Genomic DNA, 19,841 nt, shown 5'->3' with positions numbered 1-19,841 from the left:
GTCAGAGATTTTCCTGACCAATGTAATGGTTACCAGAAACAGCCATTTTTGGTAATGCGGGGAGTGCTACACATCTGAGCAACTCAAAGGCTTCACTTTATTTAAATTCCAACCTGGAAAACCAAACATCACAGGTAGAATGACGAAAGTTGCCTCTCAAAGGAATTTCTTAAGAAACTGATGCCCAATTAATAAACAGCATGATTTAGAAATAACAAAGGAAAAGACAAAGATTGCCTGTGCTGTATATTTAAGTCATGGTGCAAATCCAAGTCTGTTATCAGAAAGAGAAGAATTTCCTCAATACCTGCCATCTTAAATCTGAGGATTTGCCCCAACATCAGCATGTAAACTGTTTTCTTAATATTGGAATTTTATAATGTTGCAGAAGAAAGCAAGGTAAAAAAAAAAAAAATTGTGGTAAGAATCAAATTAGGTGTCCGAAGTTAAATAGGTAGCTTGCTCAGTATCCAGGTGGTTAGGTTTGCTAATCTCTAGGACAGGTGTTTGCTTCTTCAAAGTTCTTTTTTTATTATTATTATTATTATTATTATTAATTATTTGTGGGAGGGAGATACAAATCTTTAACTTGTGCCTAATAATGTTAGATCAGTGATACTGACTTTACCTGAGTTTGATGAAAAATCTGCAAACATATGTTATGGTGATGCTCTGAAAAGGAGATAAGGATGCATGAGCATACCCTGAACACAAAGGTGAGCTATCACTGATATATCTTCGGCTTGGACATATGATCTGAGGAGTCAACATGCAAGATATTCCTGGCAGGTCAAAATAAAACAGCTAGAAAATTCTCATAAAAAAAACTGATAAGAGCTGAGGCTGGCATATGAAATTGTCTCTCCAAGTCTACAGCTGTCTCCATCACATAAGCTCACGGTTAAGATCAAAAAGATGATGGAATTCCTAATGCCTTCTTCATTTTAAAAGCTGTTTAATTAGTTGAGATCTGCTTTTTTGGACACAGCCACAAAGAAAGAAGTGGAGAACAGAAAAGAAAAAAGGAACTTATTTTTTAAAAGAAAAACATGTGAGCGAAGAGAATGAACAACAGGAAAAAAGGAGGTTCCTGGTTCTGTAATTATGCCTGGGGCGGGAGAGAGAGTAGCCATTCCTGGGGATGGTTAGTTTCTTAGAAGGACCCTGCTCTGCCTGCAAATCATAAAGAACTTCCAGTCATCGAGGTTTTTATTATATTTACTTTATTATGTATTATAGTGTTTTACAGTTTTATATTTTTATTTATGTTTTATTGTAAACTGCCCAGAGTCCCTTTTGGGAGATGGGCGGTGATAAATTTGATTAATAAATAATAAATAATGTTGAAATAACAGAAGTTTTGTTCTGAACAGGAATGAATTTAACACACACAAGTGAATGATTTAGCCCTTCCTATATTTGAATATGGCCATTATTTTTCTGCTTCTGAGAATTTCCAGAATAAAAAGTATGTTAAAATTCTTCTCCATATATAGAGTTCTTAGGTTTTCCATCATTACATTAAGAAAAGTTCACTTTAACGTAGTTTCAGCATTGCAGCAATTCTTAATTCTTTTGTTAATTAAATTATTTGAACAACTATATCAGTTATTAAAAATAGTTAATTAGGTTTGGAGGCATTGATCTATTATTGCCTGATTATAACAACACAGATTGATCCAGTCCTAATTGTTCCTGCCTTCATATGGAACTTAGTGGAAAGGAAAATGTATAGATATTCAGTAATTACTTAATATATAAACATTTTTGAGGCAATGGAGACACAGGCTGTCCACAGACCACCCACACTCAGAAAAGCTTCTTCAGTAAGAATATATAAACATGCTTTATATAGAATCTAGCACAGTATTGCTTCCTGTGTCTGGACGAGGTTTGAGAACATCAGGTAACCAGATCTTTTATAGTCCAGCTATCTGAGATTCTGCAAACAAATGTAAGAGCAAAGCAGCTCCCTCTCTTTAATTACATATGAAATTTCAATTGGGGCAGGGTATAAAAAACTTTGCTTTTTGATTAAAGCAACCTAAAGACTAATATCTAGCTTTCTTTAAGGAATAATTAGGCAGAAATAAGGGTTACAAGAACAATAACAATGATGTGTACAGTTAAGTGAAGTACATTACCTAAGCTTGAATTGCCTTTTGCAATAGTAATAGTCTTCTCAAACTTGTTTCTATTTGTATCTAGGCCAGCATGCATTAAGCTATTACTTTCCATCAAGAATACTTGATCCTGATAAGAAGAAAAGCAGAGTCAGTTCACAAGAGCAAGTGTCTGGGAAACATAATAGGATTTTGTGTGATTTACAAATTACAGTCTGCTAGACATTCCTTTAATAAGAAAATGCATATTTATCACTTCCTTCAAAGATCTTGTTTCTATTTAAAATAAGCAAACAAAAAAAGTAACAGTGATTTACTAAAACAGCAGCATTGAGGAAGTAAGGAAATTCTTCACAACTGGCAGCAAAAAGACATGCAATTTTCTAAACTAGACTTCTCCAATCTGATGATCTCCAGATCCAGACTGTAACAGTCAGGGTTCAAAGTTTGGAAAGCTGCATAATATGAGAGACCTGCTCTGTCTAGCTATTATGACGACTGGTTGCACATTCCATATTAGTCTCCAAAAATGGAATTAATCTTTGTATTAATGAATCTACAATCTCACCTCTCTACAGAGATCCTTGTATGACCTCTCCACAAAGTTAGCCATGACTTTTTGCACTGCATAGAATGATATCCTTGGATAGCACATTGTAAGTGCTATGGTGAGTCACAGCACAGTTCTTAGAAAGGAAGCTATGCCACAAACTACCATATACAATCCATACAACCCCAATTTAAGTTGCATCTGATTCTTCCTAAACAAAAGCAATCCATATGACAGAATGACCAGGAACAATGCTTGGAAAGTACCACTACCTTTAGTCCCCTTGGATCTACTAACCTCTGAAAATGGTGTGTTTTCACCAATACATCAAATGAATCCTTCCAGCAGAATCAAGAGGCAATCTAGAACTTACCTTTGTACTGTGTGAAAATTCAGGTGTTAGCTGAGACTCTCTCCAAATGCTTATGCTTTCATGTTCAACTTGTTTCTTAGGGGACTGTGCTGTTGGATTCACAAGAAAAGGCTCTGTGGTCTGTTTCACATATCCACCTGCAGATTTACTCTCTGTCCCTCTTTGTATTAGATCCATCATGTACAGGTTTTTATCTGATGATTGGTAACTGAGTGGGTCACTGGAACCTTCTTTGCAAGCAGTCTAGCAAACAAGATAACGAGAATTCCAAACTCTTTCATTCTATTTTTAAAATATGATAGAGGTTTATTAAATTATCGATTATTAAACTAAAGAAGGGCCATCGCAGAATACGGAGGAGGGGTAAGGAGTTAGAATGCATTGTAACTTTATATATGCAACTATGCTTCTACTGTAACTAAACAGCAAATAATTCCTTTGTACCAGGAATGATCAAGGAAGATCTACATAGATAGAGTGATGAGAGCCAGTTTGGTCTAGTGGTAAATGTGTTGGGCTAGGAGCAGGGAGATCTGAGTTTATAGTCCTGCCTTAGCCATGCGAGACAACTAGATGGCCAGGCATGTTCTCTTTCTAGGAAGAAAGCAAGGGCAAACACTTCTGAAAAATGTTGCCTCAGATACTGCATGGACTCATCCATATAGTCAACACTGACTGGACAAAAAAAAAGCAAGAGGGAGGGAATTAGATCTACACATTCATATTGTTACTTAATACAGATTGTTTGGCATGAATATGAATGTTTAAGGATACAAAGAATCCTCAACTATTTCAAATTTCCATTTTTTATTCCAAATGAAAAAATAATTTGAAGTCTACCATATTTTTTACAAGTTTGAAAAAAGACCAAACCTAACTGGGAAAAGGGTACTTTGGGTCCTAGTCAGATTGGGCCTCTTTCAAACTTTTAAGAAATATAGCAGACTTGAATCAAATCATTTTTTAATTCGGAATAAAAAGAGGAAATTTGAAATACTTAAGGAATAAAGAAATATACATATGGTTTTCTAACGAATCAATCGAATAGATTTTTTTATTAAAAGTAATTTCAAATGAAATGACTTGAGATTTGTCCTATGTGGCTTTTTAAAAGTATTTCTTATTCAGCACTTTTTTCTTCTGAAAGTCATTTCAAAAGCTACATGTTGGTTGGAACATATAACATGCCCTACGTTGCTCTTATAAAACTAGAAGCAAGTTTATTTATCAAATTTGTCACCGCCCATCTCCTCCCACCAGAGGGACTCTGGGCATTACTAATTTACTAAGTTACTAATAATCAGTGACTGTATACATACTATATAAACATTTCATTGACTATGCATTCAGTAATCTTCACAGTTGTATTTCCCAAATAGTTTGCATTTGCTGCAATAAGTTGCAAATGTAACTAAACAAGTGTATTAGCTAAAGATTATCTTAGAACAATTATAAGTAATGGAAACAATTTAATATATTACTTTTCGACCTACCATCTAACAAGTAAGTTGATCAAACACTGAAAATTTGTAATTAGCATGATGGAATCATCTCAGTTTCATAAAGAACAGGAGACACTTCAGAAAATTTAAGTTTAACAGCATCCATTATCCTCATCTGGATATTTACATTTATAATTATTCTAACCTATGTAAACTCCCATTGGTTTAAATGGATTTACTCTTGGGTAAAAGCTTTAACAGGCTGAGACTAAGCTCTTACTTGAATTGACATTAAGGAATAATTAAATTAAGCTTTAGTAACATTTTGAAGATATGATTAATCCAAAATTCTCCTTCAAATACAGGTACTCCTTGCTTACCAACTACCTTGTTCAGTGACTGTTCAAAGTTACGATGGTGCTGTCTCTCAGTCATGTGATCACCATTTCAGTCAGTATACATTGTCCTGTTCCTGACCTGTTGTTTTTCTGGTTTTCCTCCTTGCACAGCAGAGAGAATGGATAGGAAGGAATTACAAGAGAGTAAGCAGGCACACAATGTGGAATACACTGGGCTGTTTCCGTAGCACGCTTGCGGCTCCCAGCCCCCAGGGCTGCTAGTGCCAGAGCACTGCTTTCAATGTGTATTCCCCATTGCTTGCCTGCTTACTCTCTTGTAATCCGTTCCTCTCCAATGAATGTAAATACAAACATTAATTCCCTTGTTAACTATCCTAACACCAGGGTAAGCATTCCAAAGGGTGGGAGAGTGGGAAAAAGGAAAGCACAGTCACGGTCACTTGATTTCCCACTCAGCAACTGTGTCACTTAGCAATGGAGTTGCCAGTTCCAACTGTGGTCACTAAACGAGGACTACCTGTATTGTATTGGAGATTATAGTTCATTTTTTAAAAACATAACAAAATCCTTCATTTTTGGCCATTAAACAAAACTTCAGTGCCCATCTTCTGCAGTGGTTGCTCTGGCTTTTATTTCCAGATGAATTCAAGACCTAAAGCTCCATGCAACTGGCTTCCAGTGTGTTACTGAAAAGGAAAATGCTTCCTGTTTAGAAAGGTATTACCTACATCTGCCCTTAGAAAAGGAAAACCTTTCCTTTATTTAAATAGTAACTTTACTAAAGATTATAATTACAAAAATAAAAACTAATACAACCTAAAAAAAGAGAATAAAAAAACAAATAGAAACTACAGAAAAGGAAACAAAGGAAAAATTAGAAAAGAAATAGAAAAGACTATAGTAAAGAAAAAGAAAAGAAATAAAGAAGTGACTTCCCACTTTCATCACAAATATAAACAATTTTAGTAACTTATCACTTCCTCTTAAAATACAACAAATGTTCTCTTCTTCCCATATCCCATGTCTTATCTATAAACAAATCCATAATGCATCATCCTTTCAGTCCTGGTGTCAGCATTTCAATCCATTAAAGGTTACCAGAAATAACCACATATCTATTTTAATCTTGATCAAATAAGCCAACTTTATATTCCTTCCTTTTTTTTCTAACGATCATAATCTTTGGTCCATTCAAATAATGTCATAAAACTTGATTTTTCATTTTTTCTTAGTCCCTTCTCACAAGACTCTTCAAAACTTTAACAAGCCTCTTTTGTAAATCCAATGTAGGAAAATTATCCAGGTCACTCTCTTGGCTTATTGTTTGTATATCCCTTTTCATTATTAAACCATCAGCTGGTTTCTTTTGGATGTCCAGAGTAACATCTTTTTCCATGTCATTCTTGTAGCCTGTCATTTGTAAATCCACTTTCAACTCACTCTCTGTCCTGTCAGATAAAACTTGACCCTCTTCCGTAACGTTATTTAGACAGTCTATCCATAGAGATAGATACTGCTGTTGACATTAATATTAATTTTTGACTCCATTTTTTGAATGTGTCCTTCAGTATTTCCAGTGTTAGAATATTTTGCTTCATTCTGTAATTGTAAGTCGAGTTTATGTGTTCTTCTCCTTTAACTGTAATCATGAGTTCCCTCTAGTGTCCAATTTTTAAAATCTTATTATGTTTTAGCATTTTCGCATGGGAAGGATTCTTTACAATTAATTCCAAAATCTTATTTCAAATTTATCTGGACCCTTAGTCCATTTGTAACTTTCTAAAATTCCAAGTTTTAATCACCCTTTTGCTGTTTATTCCACAGGGGGGAAAAATAGTGCTTAAACTTGAAGTTAAAACTTTCTTTCACTAAGGGTTGAAGGAAACTCACCCAATGCAGTCAAACCTGTCGATCCAAAGGTTTCTAATAGCCAAAAAGCAGTTAGCAAGCAATTTCCAAAAGGAAGTATGAAAACATATTGTCCTTTCAAAGGCGCCGACTACAGTTTGAGCAAGATGGCTATTCCCTTGTCTTCCAGAGCTCTAAACACACTAGAGACTGCTATCTTATGGTCTCCTTGCAAGAAGCAGCTTTCTGGAGCACTAGTGGGCGATCTCAAGTCCTCTCCTTGTCTGGAGAGGTTTCACAGAGCCAGTCCACTCTCCAGCTCTTCATTCCACCATGGTCACCGGGTCTGCTTTTCATGGAGCTGTTTTCAGTCCATTTCTTCCTCTGGAAGTCCAGAAACTTTTCCCATGTACACCTCATGACCACTAGTTTACACTCAGGGTGCTACATGGTCCTTTTTTTATTTATGTGGTTATTTTTATCCGGACATAGTGATAAATATAAACAGTACCATGTTTGATTGTAAACTCTTTCTTTCTGTTCTGAACATAAGTTCCATATCTTGTGTAAAACTGGATTTGTTGCAGAACATGTTTCCCAGCATGCACTCTAATTCCTTAAGTAACAATTACAAAGTTGAACAATACAATCTGTCTCATTGGCACAGTACAGGTACATTCTGTTTTAGATTAAGAAATTCTATTAGGAGATAAACTCTGCTGTCAGACCCATGCTTAGTCCAACAGAAATAAGATTCCAAAAGAAATATAGCCAACTGGTGAATTTCAGGTGTGAAAGAAAAGCAACTTTTTTCAAACTAAACAGAAAACATACAATCCAATCCAAAGAATGAACTGATCATTCCAGAAATGATGATCCCAGACCCACCATTAAAATTAAAAGAAATATGCAGAATGACCCTAGATAGATAGATAGATCCAGAAAAAGGGGAGAGGAGAAAAGCTAACATGGAAGGAAAAATAAAAGCATCAAAATAAAAAGGAACTTTATAAAGAGACAGGAATAACACTGTTTAAAAGAAAATCTGGTTCTTTATTAATAAATACTATTTTGGAGCCAAATGAACTTGAGCAATGTTCTGAGAGTGGATTTTCCAAAGCAATATACTAACAATTTCCCTTGAGAAAACTAGTGTTCTTTTAATGCTTGAAGTATTAAGCATGGATCACTTGCTATACTTATATAAGACTTTCCATAAATGGCTTGTTATTGTTTAGATTTCTTTGAATCATGTTTTTAAATTGGAGCACCTAAAAATTATAGTAACTGGTCTGCTGAATACTGAAAATCTGAAAGGTATTCAATCAGTATTACTATCTAAATGAAATTACTCTTTAATCTAATAAAAAACTATGAACAGATGGAACCAACTGGTAACATTATCTTCACAATATTCAGCCAAACAGACATTTTCACAAAGTTGCTTTATAGTTACTAGCAAATTGTCTTTCCGCTCACATCCCTCCCCCATAATTTTACCTTGGGAGTTGAAGCAGGAAGTGAGAGAGTAAGCTTCAAATCATCACAAGTGCTGCTATGCAGGGCTGAAACTGAAGACTGGAATGTACCATTATTATCTGGAGAACAGTCTGATTCAGCAGTAGATTCCTCTACTAGATCTGCCTCACTTGACTCCACCTAACAGCAAAGGCAATTCAGTCAGATGGGCCACCTTTGTATCAGTTTTAAATATATGCATCTGTAGCTAAAATGAAATTTATGTGAAAAATATTTTATTTTACATTTTATCTCTCTCAAAAATATGCTATGTAATGTTCTAAATAGGCTTACTTTTCTAGTTTAATAAATATGTTAAGTGAATTATTCCATAAGTTTTACTGATTGTGATTTTTTTAAGAAAGTTTTAATTTATTCCAAAAATAGATTACCACTGCTCATTTCAAATAAGCTAGCACACACCGTAAATTTATACTCGGTATTGTTACCTTCTCAGGACAGTAACTGTATTTTCATATAAGGCTAGCATTATAACAGTGAAATCATGGAATTCACTATCAATTCTATGGATATAATCCAATTCAGCTCAAGTCAGAAACTAAAATCCAATGCACGCTGAGCATATTATCCTGAATTTCTGACAGGCAGAAAAATAATCAAATTATATCTTCAATAAAAGTTGAAGTTCTTTAACAAAAATAAGGATCATATCCCAAACTCAGCAGCCTTGAGATACAATCCTTCAGAAAATTCTACAGTGAAAACATTATTTAAAGGAACAGAATCACTGTAAACACCAATTATTTTTCCCATAGTTCCTATTCATCGGCAGGTTACCTTTTCAGTCTTTCTGCCAAATTAGAATGCCTATTAGCAGAATTCTATGTAAACCTTGCTATATTTTTCTGTGAATGTATGTCATTGTATGACACAAAGTTTTGTACATTTCCAACTCCCACAATAAATTTAGAATAGGGTAGTTTGTGCTTTATGTAAAGCTACTGAATGCATGTGTCTGTACATGCATGTTATGTTATAATGCCTCCAAAAACCAAATGGTGAAATATTTGATCAACTGAATCCCATAAAATGGGGTCACACTGCACAAGATGAAGTGATACTGGTGAGGAAGTAATAATCTCAAATTCTTTATATAAACTTTCAAAGTAGTCTTAAGGTACAATCCTAAATTTTAAAAAAAATGCTCACTGGAAAGCATTACTGTATATAAATCACTCCTGCCAAGTGAAGTCCTTTATTGACTTCAAAACCTGCCAGCAGAATAGAAAAAAAGTCTTCTAAAGAAAAAAAAAAGGGAGGAGGAGGCAATAGAAGAACTCTGTTACATGCATCCAAATCCCAGCCAGAATAAGGTGACACCCACATGCCAGCACGAAGTTGGTCTGGTGTGAGTATAATCCCAAGTAATTTTCAATTTATTGAATCCTATGGAAATACACACACAGACACACTCACACACACTCCTTGTTCTGAACTGGGAGGGATTTAGATTCAGACAGATTATTATTAGGTCAGCCAGACTTGGCCATTTTGGCTATTAGAACTGGACTATTACATAAAATCAGTCAAAAGTTCGTCCATCATTCTAGTTTTTGTGGGCCAATGTCTCTGCCACCTACAGTGTATATAACCACCCAGAGTCCCTCTTTGAGGGGGAGATGGGCGGTGATAAAATTTGATAAATAATAAATAAATAAATATATCACTAGAGTGAACTAGTCACACGGTAGAGTCTCCCATGTTTCTCAGACATAAGAAATACCCACAAAGGGCCAATATGACTTAAGTATTATATATATATACACACACACACACAGTGCATTTGGAAAGTATTCAGACCCCCTTCACTTTTTTCAATTTTGTAATGTTGCAGCCTGATACTACTAGCGTTCAAATTCATTTTTTTTCTCATTAATCTACACTCAGTACCCCATAATGACAAAGTGAAAACAGAATTTTAGAAATATCTGTAAATTTATTAAAAAGGAAAAACTGAAATATCACATGTACGTAAGTATTCAGACCCTTTGCAACAACACCTGAAATTTAGCTCAGGTGCCTCCCATTTCTCTTGATCATTGCTGAGCTGTTTCTACACCTTGATTGGAGTCCACCTGTGGTAAATTAAATTGATTGGACATGATTTGGAAAGGCACACACCTCTCTATAGAAGGCCTCACAGCTGACAATGCATACTGTATCAGAGCAAAAGCCATGAGGTCAGAGGAACTGCCTGCAGAGCTCAGAGACAGGATTATTGCAAGGCATGGACCTGGGGAAGGCTATAAAAAAATTTCTGCTGCACTGAAGGTTTCCAAGAGCACAGTGGCCTCCATAATTCTCAAATGGAAGAAGTTTGGCACAATCAGGACTCTTTCAAGAGCTGGTTGCCCAGCCAAACTGAGCAATCAGGGGAGAAGAGCCTTAGTAAGAGAGGTGACCAAGAACCTGATGGTAACTCTGACTGAGCTCCAGAGATCCTGTTTGGAGATGGGATAAAGTTCCAGAAAGACAACCATCACTGCAGCCCTCCACCGATCTGGGCTTTAGGCAGAGTGGCTAGACGGAAGCCTCTCCTCAGTGCAAAACACATGAAAGCCCGCTTGGCGTTTGCAAAAAAAGCACCTGAAGGACTCTCAGACTGTGAGGGACAAGATTCTCTGGTCTGATAAAACCAAGATTGAACTGTTTGGCCTCAATTCTAAAAGTTATATCTGGAGGACACCAGGCACTGCTCATCACCTGCCCAATACCATCCCAACAGCGAAGCATTGTGGTGGCAGCATCATGCTGTGGGGGTGTTTTTCAGCAGCAGGGACTGGGAGACTGGTCAGGGTTGAGGGAAAGCTGAATGGAGCAAAGTACAGAGATATCCTCAATGAAAACCTGTTCCACAGCACTCAGGACCTCAGACTGGGCCGAAGGTTCACCTTCCAACATGACAACAATCCTAAGCACACAGCCAAGACAACACAGGAATGGCTTAGGGACAACTCTGAATGTCCTAGAGTGGCCCAGCCAGAGTCCTGACTTGAACCCTATTGAACATCTCTGAAGAGACCTGAAAATGGCTGTCTACCAACGGTCCCCATCCAACCTGATTCAGCTTGAGAGGATTTGCAAAGAAGAATGGCAGAAAACCCCCCAATCCAGGTGTGCAAAGCTTGTCACGTCATACCGAAAAAGAGTTGAGGCTGTACTTGCTGCTAAAGGTGCTTCAACAAAGTACTGAGTAAAAGGTCTGAATACTTACGTACATGTGATATTTCAGTTTTTCCTTTTAAACAGACATTTCTAAAATTCTGTTTTCACTTTGTCATTATGGGGTACTGAGTGTAGATTAATGAGAAAAAAAATGAATTTGAACAATTGTAGTATCAGGCTGCAACACAACAAAACTGAAAAAAGTGAAGGGGGTCTGAATACTTTCCGAATGCACTGTATGTATGTGTGTGTGTGTGTATATATATGACATATATATAAATGACACACACGAACACACACACACATATATAAATATGACATGACTGAAGTGCTGTGTTATGAGTGGACAGAGAAAAAGGGAAGCTTAATTAACATTTTTCATTAAACACTCTAGCTTATGCTTTTTGATTAAACTTACAGTGCTTCTGTCATTATTTACAATCAACATTTTGTACACAATACATTATGTCATTACAGTATTGTTTCAAAGTGTCCTAAGTTATAAATAATGTGGATAGGATCTAGATATTAGATAACAAAGAGGAAAAACTTTTGACTTTTTAATTAAACTTTCTAAATCACTGATATGTTTAGCTACACGTTAATCCTTATTAATTTACAAAACTGTTTTTTGTAATCCAGAAAACCCAAAACATTTATTATAAAAATGACAATATTAATTCTGATTTTAATTCTGGATTCTGATTAATTCAGCTTATTTCAAGAGCTCTTCAAATTCTAATACTGGTTGAGTCATTTATGATGGACTAAGTCGGGAACCAACCAGTTGTGTGGTGGTTAGAAATGTCTTACAGAACGATCTTTACTTACTACATTTTAACCTACTACCAAATAATAATAATAGCAGCAAGCTAGATCTTAGAACAAGATTTTTTTTTAATAAACTGAAAAACATGTAAGAAAACTGAGTATATGTATAAGAGAAAAGACATCTCCTTCTGAAGTTTGTAGATACTGCTGGGTTTAAATGGGCAACAGCAGCTGAATCATATCCTTGTTTATACTGAATATAAATTCCAAAGTTCTAAGAAATAATTGGAACAAATGGGTGCAGCCATAATTTCCTTATATTATAGGATTATGTATACACATGATTTTTCATTTAAAAGAATGGTTCACTTTTGTAATTTCCTTACAATGGTAACATACTCTTTTTAATTGTACATTATTCTGAAGGCCTCAAGGAGATTTCTAAAAAATAAGTGTTTAAATATTTATAGAGCTTAATTTTGGTACAGCCTTGTTTTCCTATAAATCCAATGTTTTGATAGATGCGGATATTTTCTTATATTAGCAAATAAACAACCATCACATAGATTTGAGGAAACCAAGAAGTCTTTTAAAATACCTGTTTACATGTCAACAGCAAGACTGTTCCTGTACTGCTCCTTAATAAAATACTGTTCAAAATTAATACATAGAATAAAGGGGTTTTTACACATTATCATGGTAAGGAAGTGGCGACTAACCAGAGCCAGCTCAGCATGGAAGAGGGCTGAATCAGTTAGCCCTTCCTCCTCAAAGGACTGGGCAGTGTAGAAAAAGGAATCTTCCTTAGCGGAAACATAGCCCTCTTCTGGTGAAAGCTGCAGAAAGAATGAAGCTCTTGAGTTGGATGATGGCCAGTGATCAGAACATGCCATGTAATTAATACTAAGAAATCTTAAAAGAATATGAACATCAGAAAAAAAAGATCACTGGAAATGATGATATAGTCCTCATGAAATGATTTATAAGGTTGAAAAAGAAAGAAAAATGAGATGGCAATAATTATGAATTTGAAATACTCTTTAAGCTCACATAGTGATGGTACTTATGTGCTGATACTTGGGATGTTTTTCCAGCCCAGATGATAAATTCTTTCTCTTTATACTTCCATTGCCTAATCCCCAATGCAGTTAAGCCACACAAGCTAGATTTAAGCCTACTCAGTCTTACCAACTTTCACCTATACTTAGTTCCTAAACACAACTGTTTTTAAATAAGTTCCACTGAACTCAGTAGCACCTCCCTTTGTGACAAACGTGTCTGGAACTGATAGAAAATCACGTTTATTACAAAATGTTTTATCTATCTGGTTTGTGGATTTTGTAGTAAGTCACTGGGAGACAAGAACTTTCAAAAACTTGCCATGAATCTTGCCTCCCAATTAAGTTTCAATATAAATCATTTGAGAAATTGTACATTCCAATACAACTAAAATATATTCCTTAGTGAAATCATAATAAAAGTACATTATCTAGACCCTTTTCAGTTGGGTTTGATGTTGGATTATAGCATTGAAATGGCACTGGTCATACTTGTTGATGACCTCTGGTGAGCTTGGAATATGGGTTATGTATCCACCCTGGCCCTCTTTGATCTTTCAGTGATCTTCAATGCCATCAATCACAGTATCCTCCTGGATCAGCTTTGAGGGGTTGGGAGTGGGGGGTGGTTTTACAGTGGTTTTCCTCCTTCCTCTAAGGCTGGTTCTAGTTAGAGTTGGCACAGAAGAAAAAACCACCCCACGCCCCTGTCTTGCAGGTTGCCTCAGAGCTCAATTCTCTTCCTGCTTTTATTTAACATCTACATGAAGCCTCTGGGTAAGAGCATTTGTCACTACAGGGTTAACTATTATTAATATGCTATACATCTCTACCCTGGCCATCACTTGCATAACTAAACACCCCCCCGGAGTTGGTGTGCAATTTGGAGGTCCTTTTGGACTCATGGCTCCTACTCAAGGAGCAGGTGGCAGCCATGGCCAGGAGGGCACTTGAACAAATCCATCCTGTGTGCCAGTTGAGCCTGTTCCTGGATCAGGAGATTTTGTCACAGTCACTAATGCCTTAATTACCTATTTGGACTACTGCAACATGCTCTAAATGGGACTGTTCTTGAAGACCATTCGGAAGCAACAACTGATCCAGAATGCAGAGGCACATGTTTCCAGGTATAATTCAAGGAACTCATTATTACCCATAAAGCCCTGTGTGACATAGGGCCAGGTTACTTATGAGTCTACCCGTTTCCAATGGTTTCTGCCCATCCCACCAGAATGGGCATACCTCAGGTCCCTCCTGTCAAATAGAATCATCTAGTTGAACCAGGAGGCGTGCCTTCTCTGTCATAGTGTCTGCCCTATAGAACAGCCTCCCCTCTGAGACTGGAATGGTCCCAACCTTCGTGGCTTTCTCTGGAAGGCCTTGAAGATCTGGCTTTTCCTGTAGATATTGGGGCCAGAATGTCAGATGAGCCCAATACATGTTTTATGATGTATTATGGTAGAATTTTGCTTGAAGCCCCAGTTGCAGCATACCACATTGTTTTTATTTTAGTTTGCTTTATTTTATATTTTCCATACAGTATTGTTAACTGCTGAGAATCATTAGGGTGAGATGGCAGCCTTATATATTCTTTAAATAAATAATCACCGTACCCACAATAACTATACCTCTAACAAGTAATAATCGTGAGAAATGTTCTGACTGCATTTAATTATGAGAGAAACAGGCCATCATAGGTACGTAAAACAATTTATACCCAAAATTAAAAAGAAACATTCCCTTCCCTTGGATAGAACACCCTTATGACAACCTTCAGTCCCTTTTTTATCAAAGCAGCAATTCAATGTGCAACCCCAAAGCCACGTGTGGCCCCTGAATCCTTTTTTGCAGTTCTCAGGAAACCCCTCTGGCCACTGCTGCTGAAATTTGATGGCAATGTTTCCAATTTTCATATGAAAAACAGGGTAAAAGTTTAGCAACAGTTCTAAACTTACACTAAACTTGCAGTAAACCACAACCCAAAAAACCGACCACCACCCCCAATTCCTCACAAACTTAGTCCCAACTGTATATGTGAGTGGCCCCATTTACTTTGTAGCCTTCAGTATTCTTCTGCAACACTAAGTGCAGCCCTTGGTTATCAAAGATTGCCCACCTCTGTGCTAAGATGTCACTGCAACAGGATTCAACCAGAAAAAGGTGGATATAAACATCATACTTTTCCAGAAAGCAGTTCTCAAACCAGCAGCCAAATTGCGTTGCTGGTGAGTTCAGTGAATAAATGGAAGCAAAGACCTCCAAACTATCAGTTCTCTTCATTATCGGTAAAACATTATCACTTAGGCACAGGACATTTCCAAACTATGTGGAGAAGAGGGTTCTGTAACATACATTTTCTTGCATGTATGCAATTGTATGAAATAAATCTGCAAAATATTACCACGTAGATACCAAAATACCTTAAGTATACATAGAAATAAATAGATAATTAATATATTCAGCCTTTTAGTGCAAGAATATCCAATTTTTTGCTCTTACATTATGAAAAAAACCCCAAGAAAAATATTTTTGTTTTGGGTGTGTTAAATATTATTCCCCTAGGTTTCTGGAAGCAACAGGTTTATACCCTTTGTTTTAAATTACTATGCCAAAAGTAACTAATTTCCAAACAAAAATTATTATTTTGGATCAGAATAAGTTATGACTGAATAACTGAGCTACCTCTATGAATCTCAAGCAAAGATATATTTGTAGAACAAAGAGGTGGTAAGCTGGTTCACAGAGCTTTGTTACTCTCTTGATGACAGTTGCATCAAATGAGAACTTATGCAATGGGTGATTTAACCACTGCAGGTAAAAGACTAGAACAGAATTTTATTATCTCACCACAAATGTCAGTTCACCCAATTCTATGAGATATCAAAGCTATGTAACTGAAGTCCTACACATGTAAATACCCCATCAGCTTATTTGCAAAATACAACATCGCACCATATAAAGCCAGAATTCTTACAGGCAATGGTTTGGCGACTCCTATTCTCACCATTCCCAGAGGTGCTCCTTTCAGGGCTTGCACCGCTTCCTCTAGGCTGCCATTTTCCAAGCTGATCTCATTGACAAACATCAGCCTGTCTCCCGGGAGCAGCCTGCCGTCTTGCTCAGCAATGCCCCCTGGAACTAGAGAGCGGATCACAATCACGGTATTTGCAGGCTCCACTGGGTCCTTATTAAAGGAGAAGACAGGGACATGAGAAAAAGAGTTGACGTGTATTTTCAGACTGAAAGGAGTAACTTCTAGGCCAGGTCTGTCCATGCCAAATAATTCCCAAGATTCTTTTCAGGGTGACATGGAGCAGGCTTATTGACAAATTGATACTTGAATGAAAGGTATATGTGTGTTGCTGCATGTTTGTACAGAGAAGCTCTGACAAAAAGAAGGAACAACTGGATTATTTTTGTTATGCTTTCCTCTTCCATAAACTGATTCCAGTGAATAATATGAAGCGTCTTCACAGTACAGTAATGGTTTCCCTATTTCTTGAAATCTATGAACTTCTGAAGTATTTTTGGCCTACTTCTAGGACAGTGTGTCTCAACCTTGGCAACTTTAAGACATGTGGACTTCAACGCCAGAATGGCTGGGAGTGGCTGGCTGGGGAACTCTGGGAGTCCAAGTCCACACATCTTAAAGTTGCCAAGGTTGAGACACACTGTTCCAGGAGATCAGATTGAGAAAGTGATCAGCTGAAAGAAACAGAATGAATATGTCTTTCTGTCTTATCACATACTGGATTGTGGGGCTGAGAAGTGCTTTAGATTCATTTCCAAACAGATGCTTTTGGAGCGTGGGGGGACATGAACACGGCATCTGTCTACAACTTTTTAAAGTAGCCATATCTTGTCCTGGGATAACATGGGAGCTGCAGAGGATGACCATATGATCCTAGGAAAACAAACACCTGCTTTAAAGGGCTACAGACAGATACTTCTGCACTCCAAAGCAAAACACCTTTTTGAAACTGAATCCAGAGTACTGCACAGCTTTACTAGACTGTATCCACCTTTACAATACCAAAAGGGAATCTAGTGGAAGTACAAAATACAGTATCATTTATCTCCCATGTGCTTATAAAAAGCACTTTGGCCCGAACAGTTGAAATAATCTAGGAAAGTGCATTATTGGTCAGTGATAAAAAGAAACAATGTGTTAATTAAATATTCCCAACCCTTCTTATCCATACAGGATCAAGACTAAGATTCTTGACTGGCTTGTTCAGTAATCCAGAACCCATGCCACTATATATAATGAATATTGTTTCTTGTTTTCTATTTGAATTTAGTGCATGCTGCTTACGAAATACCTCTTCCTTCATCCCACAGTATCTGCTCTACATATTCATGCATATATAGAGATATAAAGGTATACTGTATACACATTTAGTTCTAAGTGTAGAACTACACTTGTAATTGAAAGTGGATTATCAAGAAGAGGATATAGCTCAGGAAATTACGCAGCACTAAGAGCAAATTTTACAAGATGGGCCTTTGCTACTTCAGGATATAGTGGGACGTTTCTTTCCCAACACAGAACATGTGCTTATAATGCTGGAATGCTATGCAGAAGGCTATCCTAAAATACTTCTCCCTAATATGATATAATTTCAAATACACTGCCACACTTTTCGTATGAAAGGAATGCCAACCACTGTAGCGCTGTCCCATTTTTTATGAATGCCTGAATAAGTTTAAGAGCAAGTTTACCTAATCGGACATCTTGCATCATTGGCCACATACTACGACATGATACTTTCTATACTGAAATCTATCTTTACTATGATAAGAGGTATCAATATGTGGAGACCATGCCATTTTTCTATAGCGTTTTATTTTGTAGGTATTTATGCTACCCACGTGCTTCATGATGATCTGACTATCTAAGGAGATTTCAAACAAAGGTATGTTGTTTCTTTCTTGCCCTGCTTGCTTGTAGAAAGGCTTCAGTTGTCAAGCCAGTACTTGTGAAAAATTAAGCCCTAATTGCACATTATCTAATCCTGCACAAAGACTGCAGAAAGCAACATTAAAACCAACCTCTAAAACATAAAGAATCCTTTGCATAGAGAATTAACAAGGGGAATTAACAAGGGGTTCGTAAAACACACTTTAGTTTCAGCTCCACATTTAAAAACTGATCTTCTCAAATCAGTTCAAAAATTAGTTGAAAACCTGGTAGCGTTACCTTTTTCTGTGTGTGCAATATATTGCACTTTCAGCCATGTCTTTTTTAAAAACAATGCATAAGCATCTACCAACTAATACTATTATTACCTCCATTGCTTTCACTATAATAATAATTGCAATATAATGTATCTTGCTTTGTGATAATGTTCTGCACAGCCCCAATATTCATATAAAATATGAATACTCTGTATATGTGTCTGTGTGTGTGTGTGTTATTATCAGGTCTCTGGAGTAATTAATACTATTAGATCATTTTCCTTAAATCAACTGAAAGACTGAAAAATGTAATGGGATGATAATGCAAGCTGATTTCTCATGCATACCATGCCGTTTCTCATCTAAGACGTCAGAAACCATTCACAACTGAAGATGAATACCTTGCAAAATATATGAAGATATATAAAATAAGTTTGACAAGTTCATTTAATATAGTAATTTTACCGGAATATCTCATTTTAAAGGGTTATCGGATTCAATGCAAGAAGTACATCCTTATAATATGGAATTCAGAAATTACCTGATAATCCAGTATGCTAAAGCCAAGACCCCTGCTCCCTTTCTCTAGCTCAATTTGCTGTATTTCTGTCTCCCACATTGCCAGAGGAGATCCTTGTACCTCTTCAGTATTCTGACTTATGTTAGCTATTTCCAGCTTAGCATCCTCTGTCTCTGAAGCACCACGGAGTCCAAGGTCTATATGAGACTGGAAAGTTAAATATGGTTACTTTTTAAAATAAAGCTAAATAGGAAAGTTTAAATACAGCTTGTCAATGGGACCAGAGTAAATGGGAATTGCTAATTAGAGAGTCTAAAATTTATCTAGAAATGTCTAAAGCGAGTATTAAATGTTTAAATGACCATTGTAACTTGACCAAAGCTACACCAAAAATCTAAAAACAGTATTTAAACTAGGCTTCCTAGGTCCAATTCTAGTCATCTGATCAAACTTTCTCAACTTTATACTGAAAAAAAAAACTTTATTCATCCAACTACCGTACTCCATTTTTCCTTTGAATCCTCTGCTGCAAGGAAGGGTGGTGATCTGTCAGTGTATCCCCCAGTGTGTAAAGTCTTTATGTTGAATTACCTGCTCCAACATATGAGTCTCATCCAATACTGACTCACTAATAGGTGGAGCTGTACGGCAACACACCATTGTTACACTGATAGGAAGCTCTTTTAGAATATTTACAACATCCTTGTGATTCTCTCCAAGCAAAGATTTTCCATTTACCTGCCAATGAAAATCAGGATAATTACAGAAATAAAGAAAAGACAGAGAGAGAAAGAAAGAGAGACATATATTTTCATATTGGAGCATATGATACACCAAAGTAACATATTAACAAATATATTATATGTTTTCTCCACATTACAGAGACTATAAACCTAGAAGAAATAATATAACTTT

The 19,841-nt window shown here is 36.4% G+C and overlaps 1 protein-coding gene across 1 annotated transcript in view; it reads right to left on the bottom strand.

Annotated features, from left to right (window-relative positions):
• MPDZ (multiple PDZ domain crumbs cell polarity complex component) overlaps positions 1–19,841 on the bottom strand; it is a 93,686-nt gene that overhangs the window by 47,922 nt on the left and 25,923 nt on the right. Inside the window, exons 14-20 of the mRNA XM_063295060.1 lie at positions 19,518–19,664; positions 18,948–19,133; positions 16,203–16,412; positions 12,890–13,006; positions 8,196–8,354; positions 3,047–3,289; positions 2,145–2,253 (exon numbers count right to left, since the gene is read on the bottom strand). Of these exons, the coding sequence (XP_063151130.1) occupies positions 2,145–2,253; positions 3,047–3,289; positions 8,196–8,354; positions 12,890–13,006; positions 16,203–16,412; positions 18,948–19,133; positions 19,518–19,664 (1,171 nt within the window). The remainder of the gene's footprint in view (positions 1–2,144; positions 2,254–3,046; positions 3,290–8,195; positions 8,355–12,889; positions 13,007–16,202; positions 16,413–18,947; positions 19,134–19,517; positions 19,665–19,841) is intronic.

Source organism: Candoia aspera, chromosome 2 (genome assembly GCF_035149785.1).
Source record: "Candoia aspera isolate rCanAsp1 chromosome 2, rCanAsp1.hap2, whole genome shotgun sequence".
Classification (NCBI taxonomy): domain Eukaryota; kingdom Metazoa; phylum Chordata; class Lepidosauria; order Squamata; family Boidae; genus Candoia; species Candoia aspera.
The sequence above is the reverse complement of the archived record's forward strand: the minus strand, read 5'-3'. Positions and strand labels throughout refer to the sequence as shown.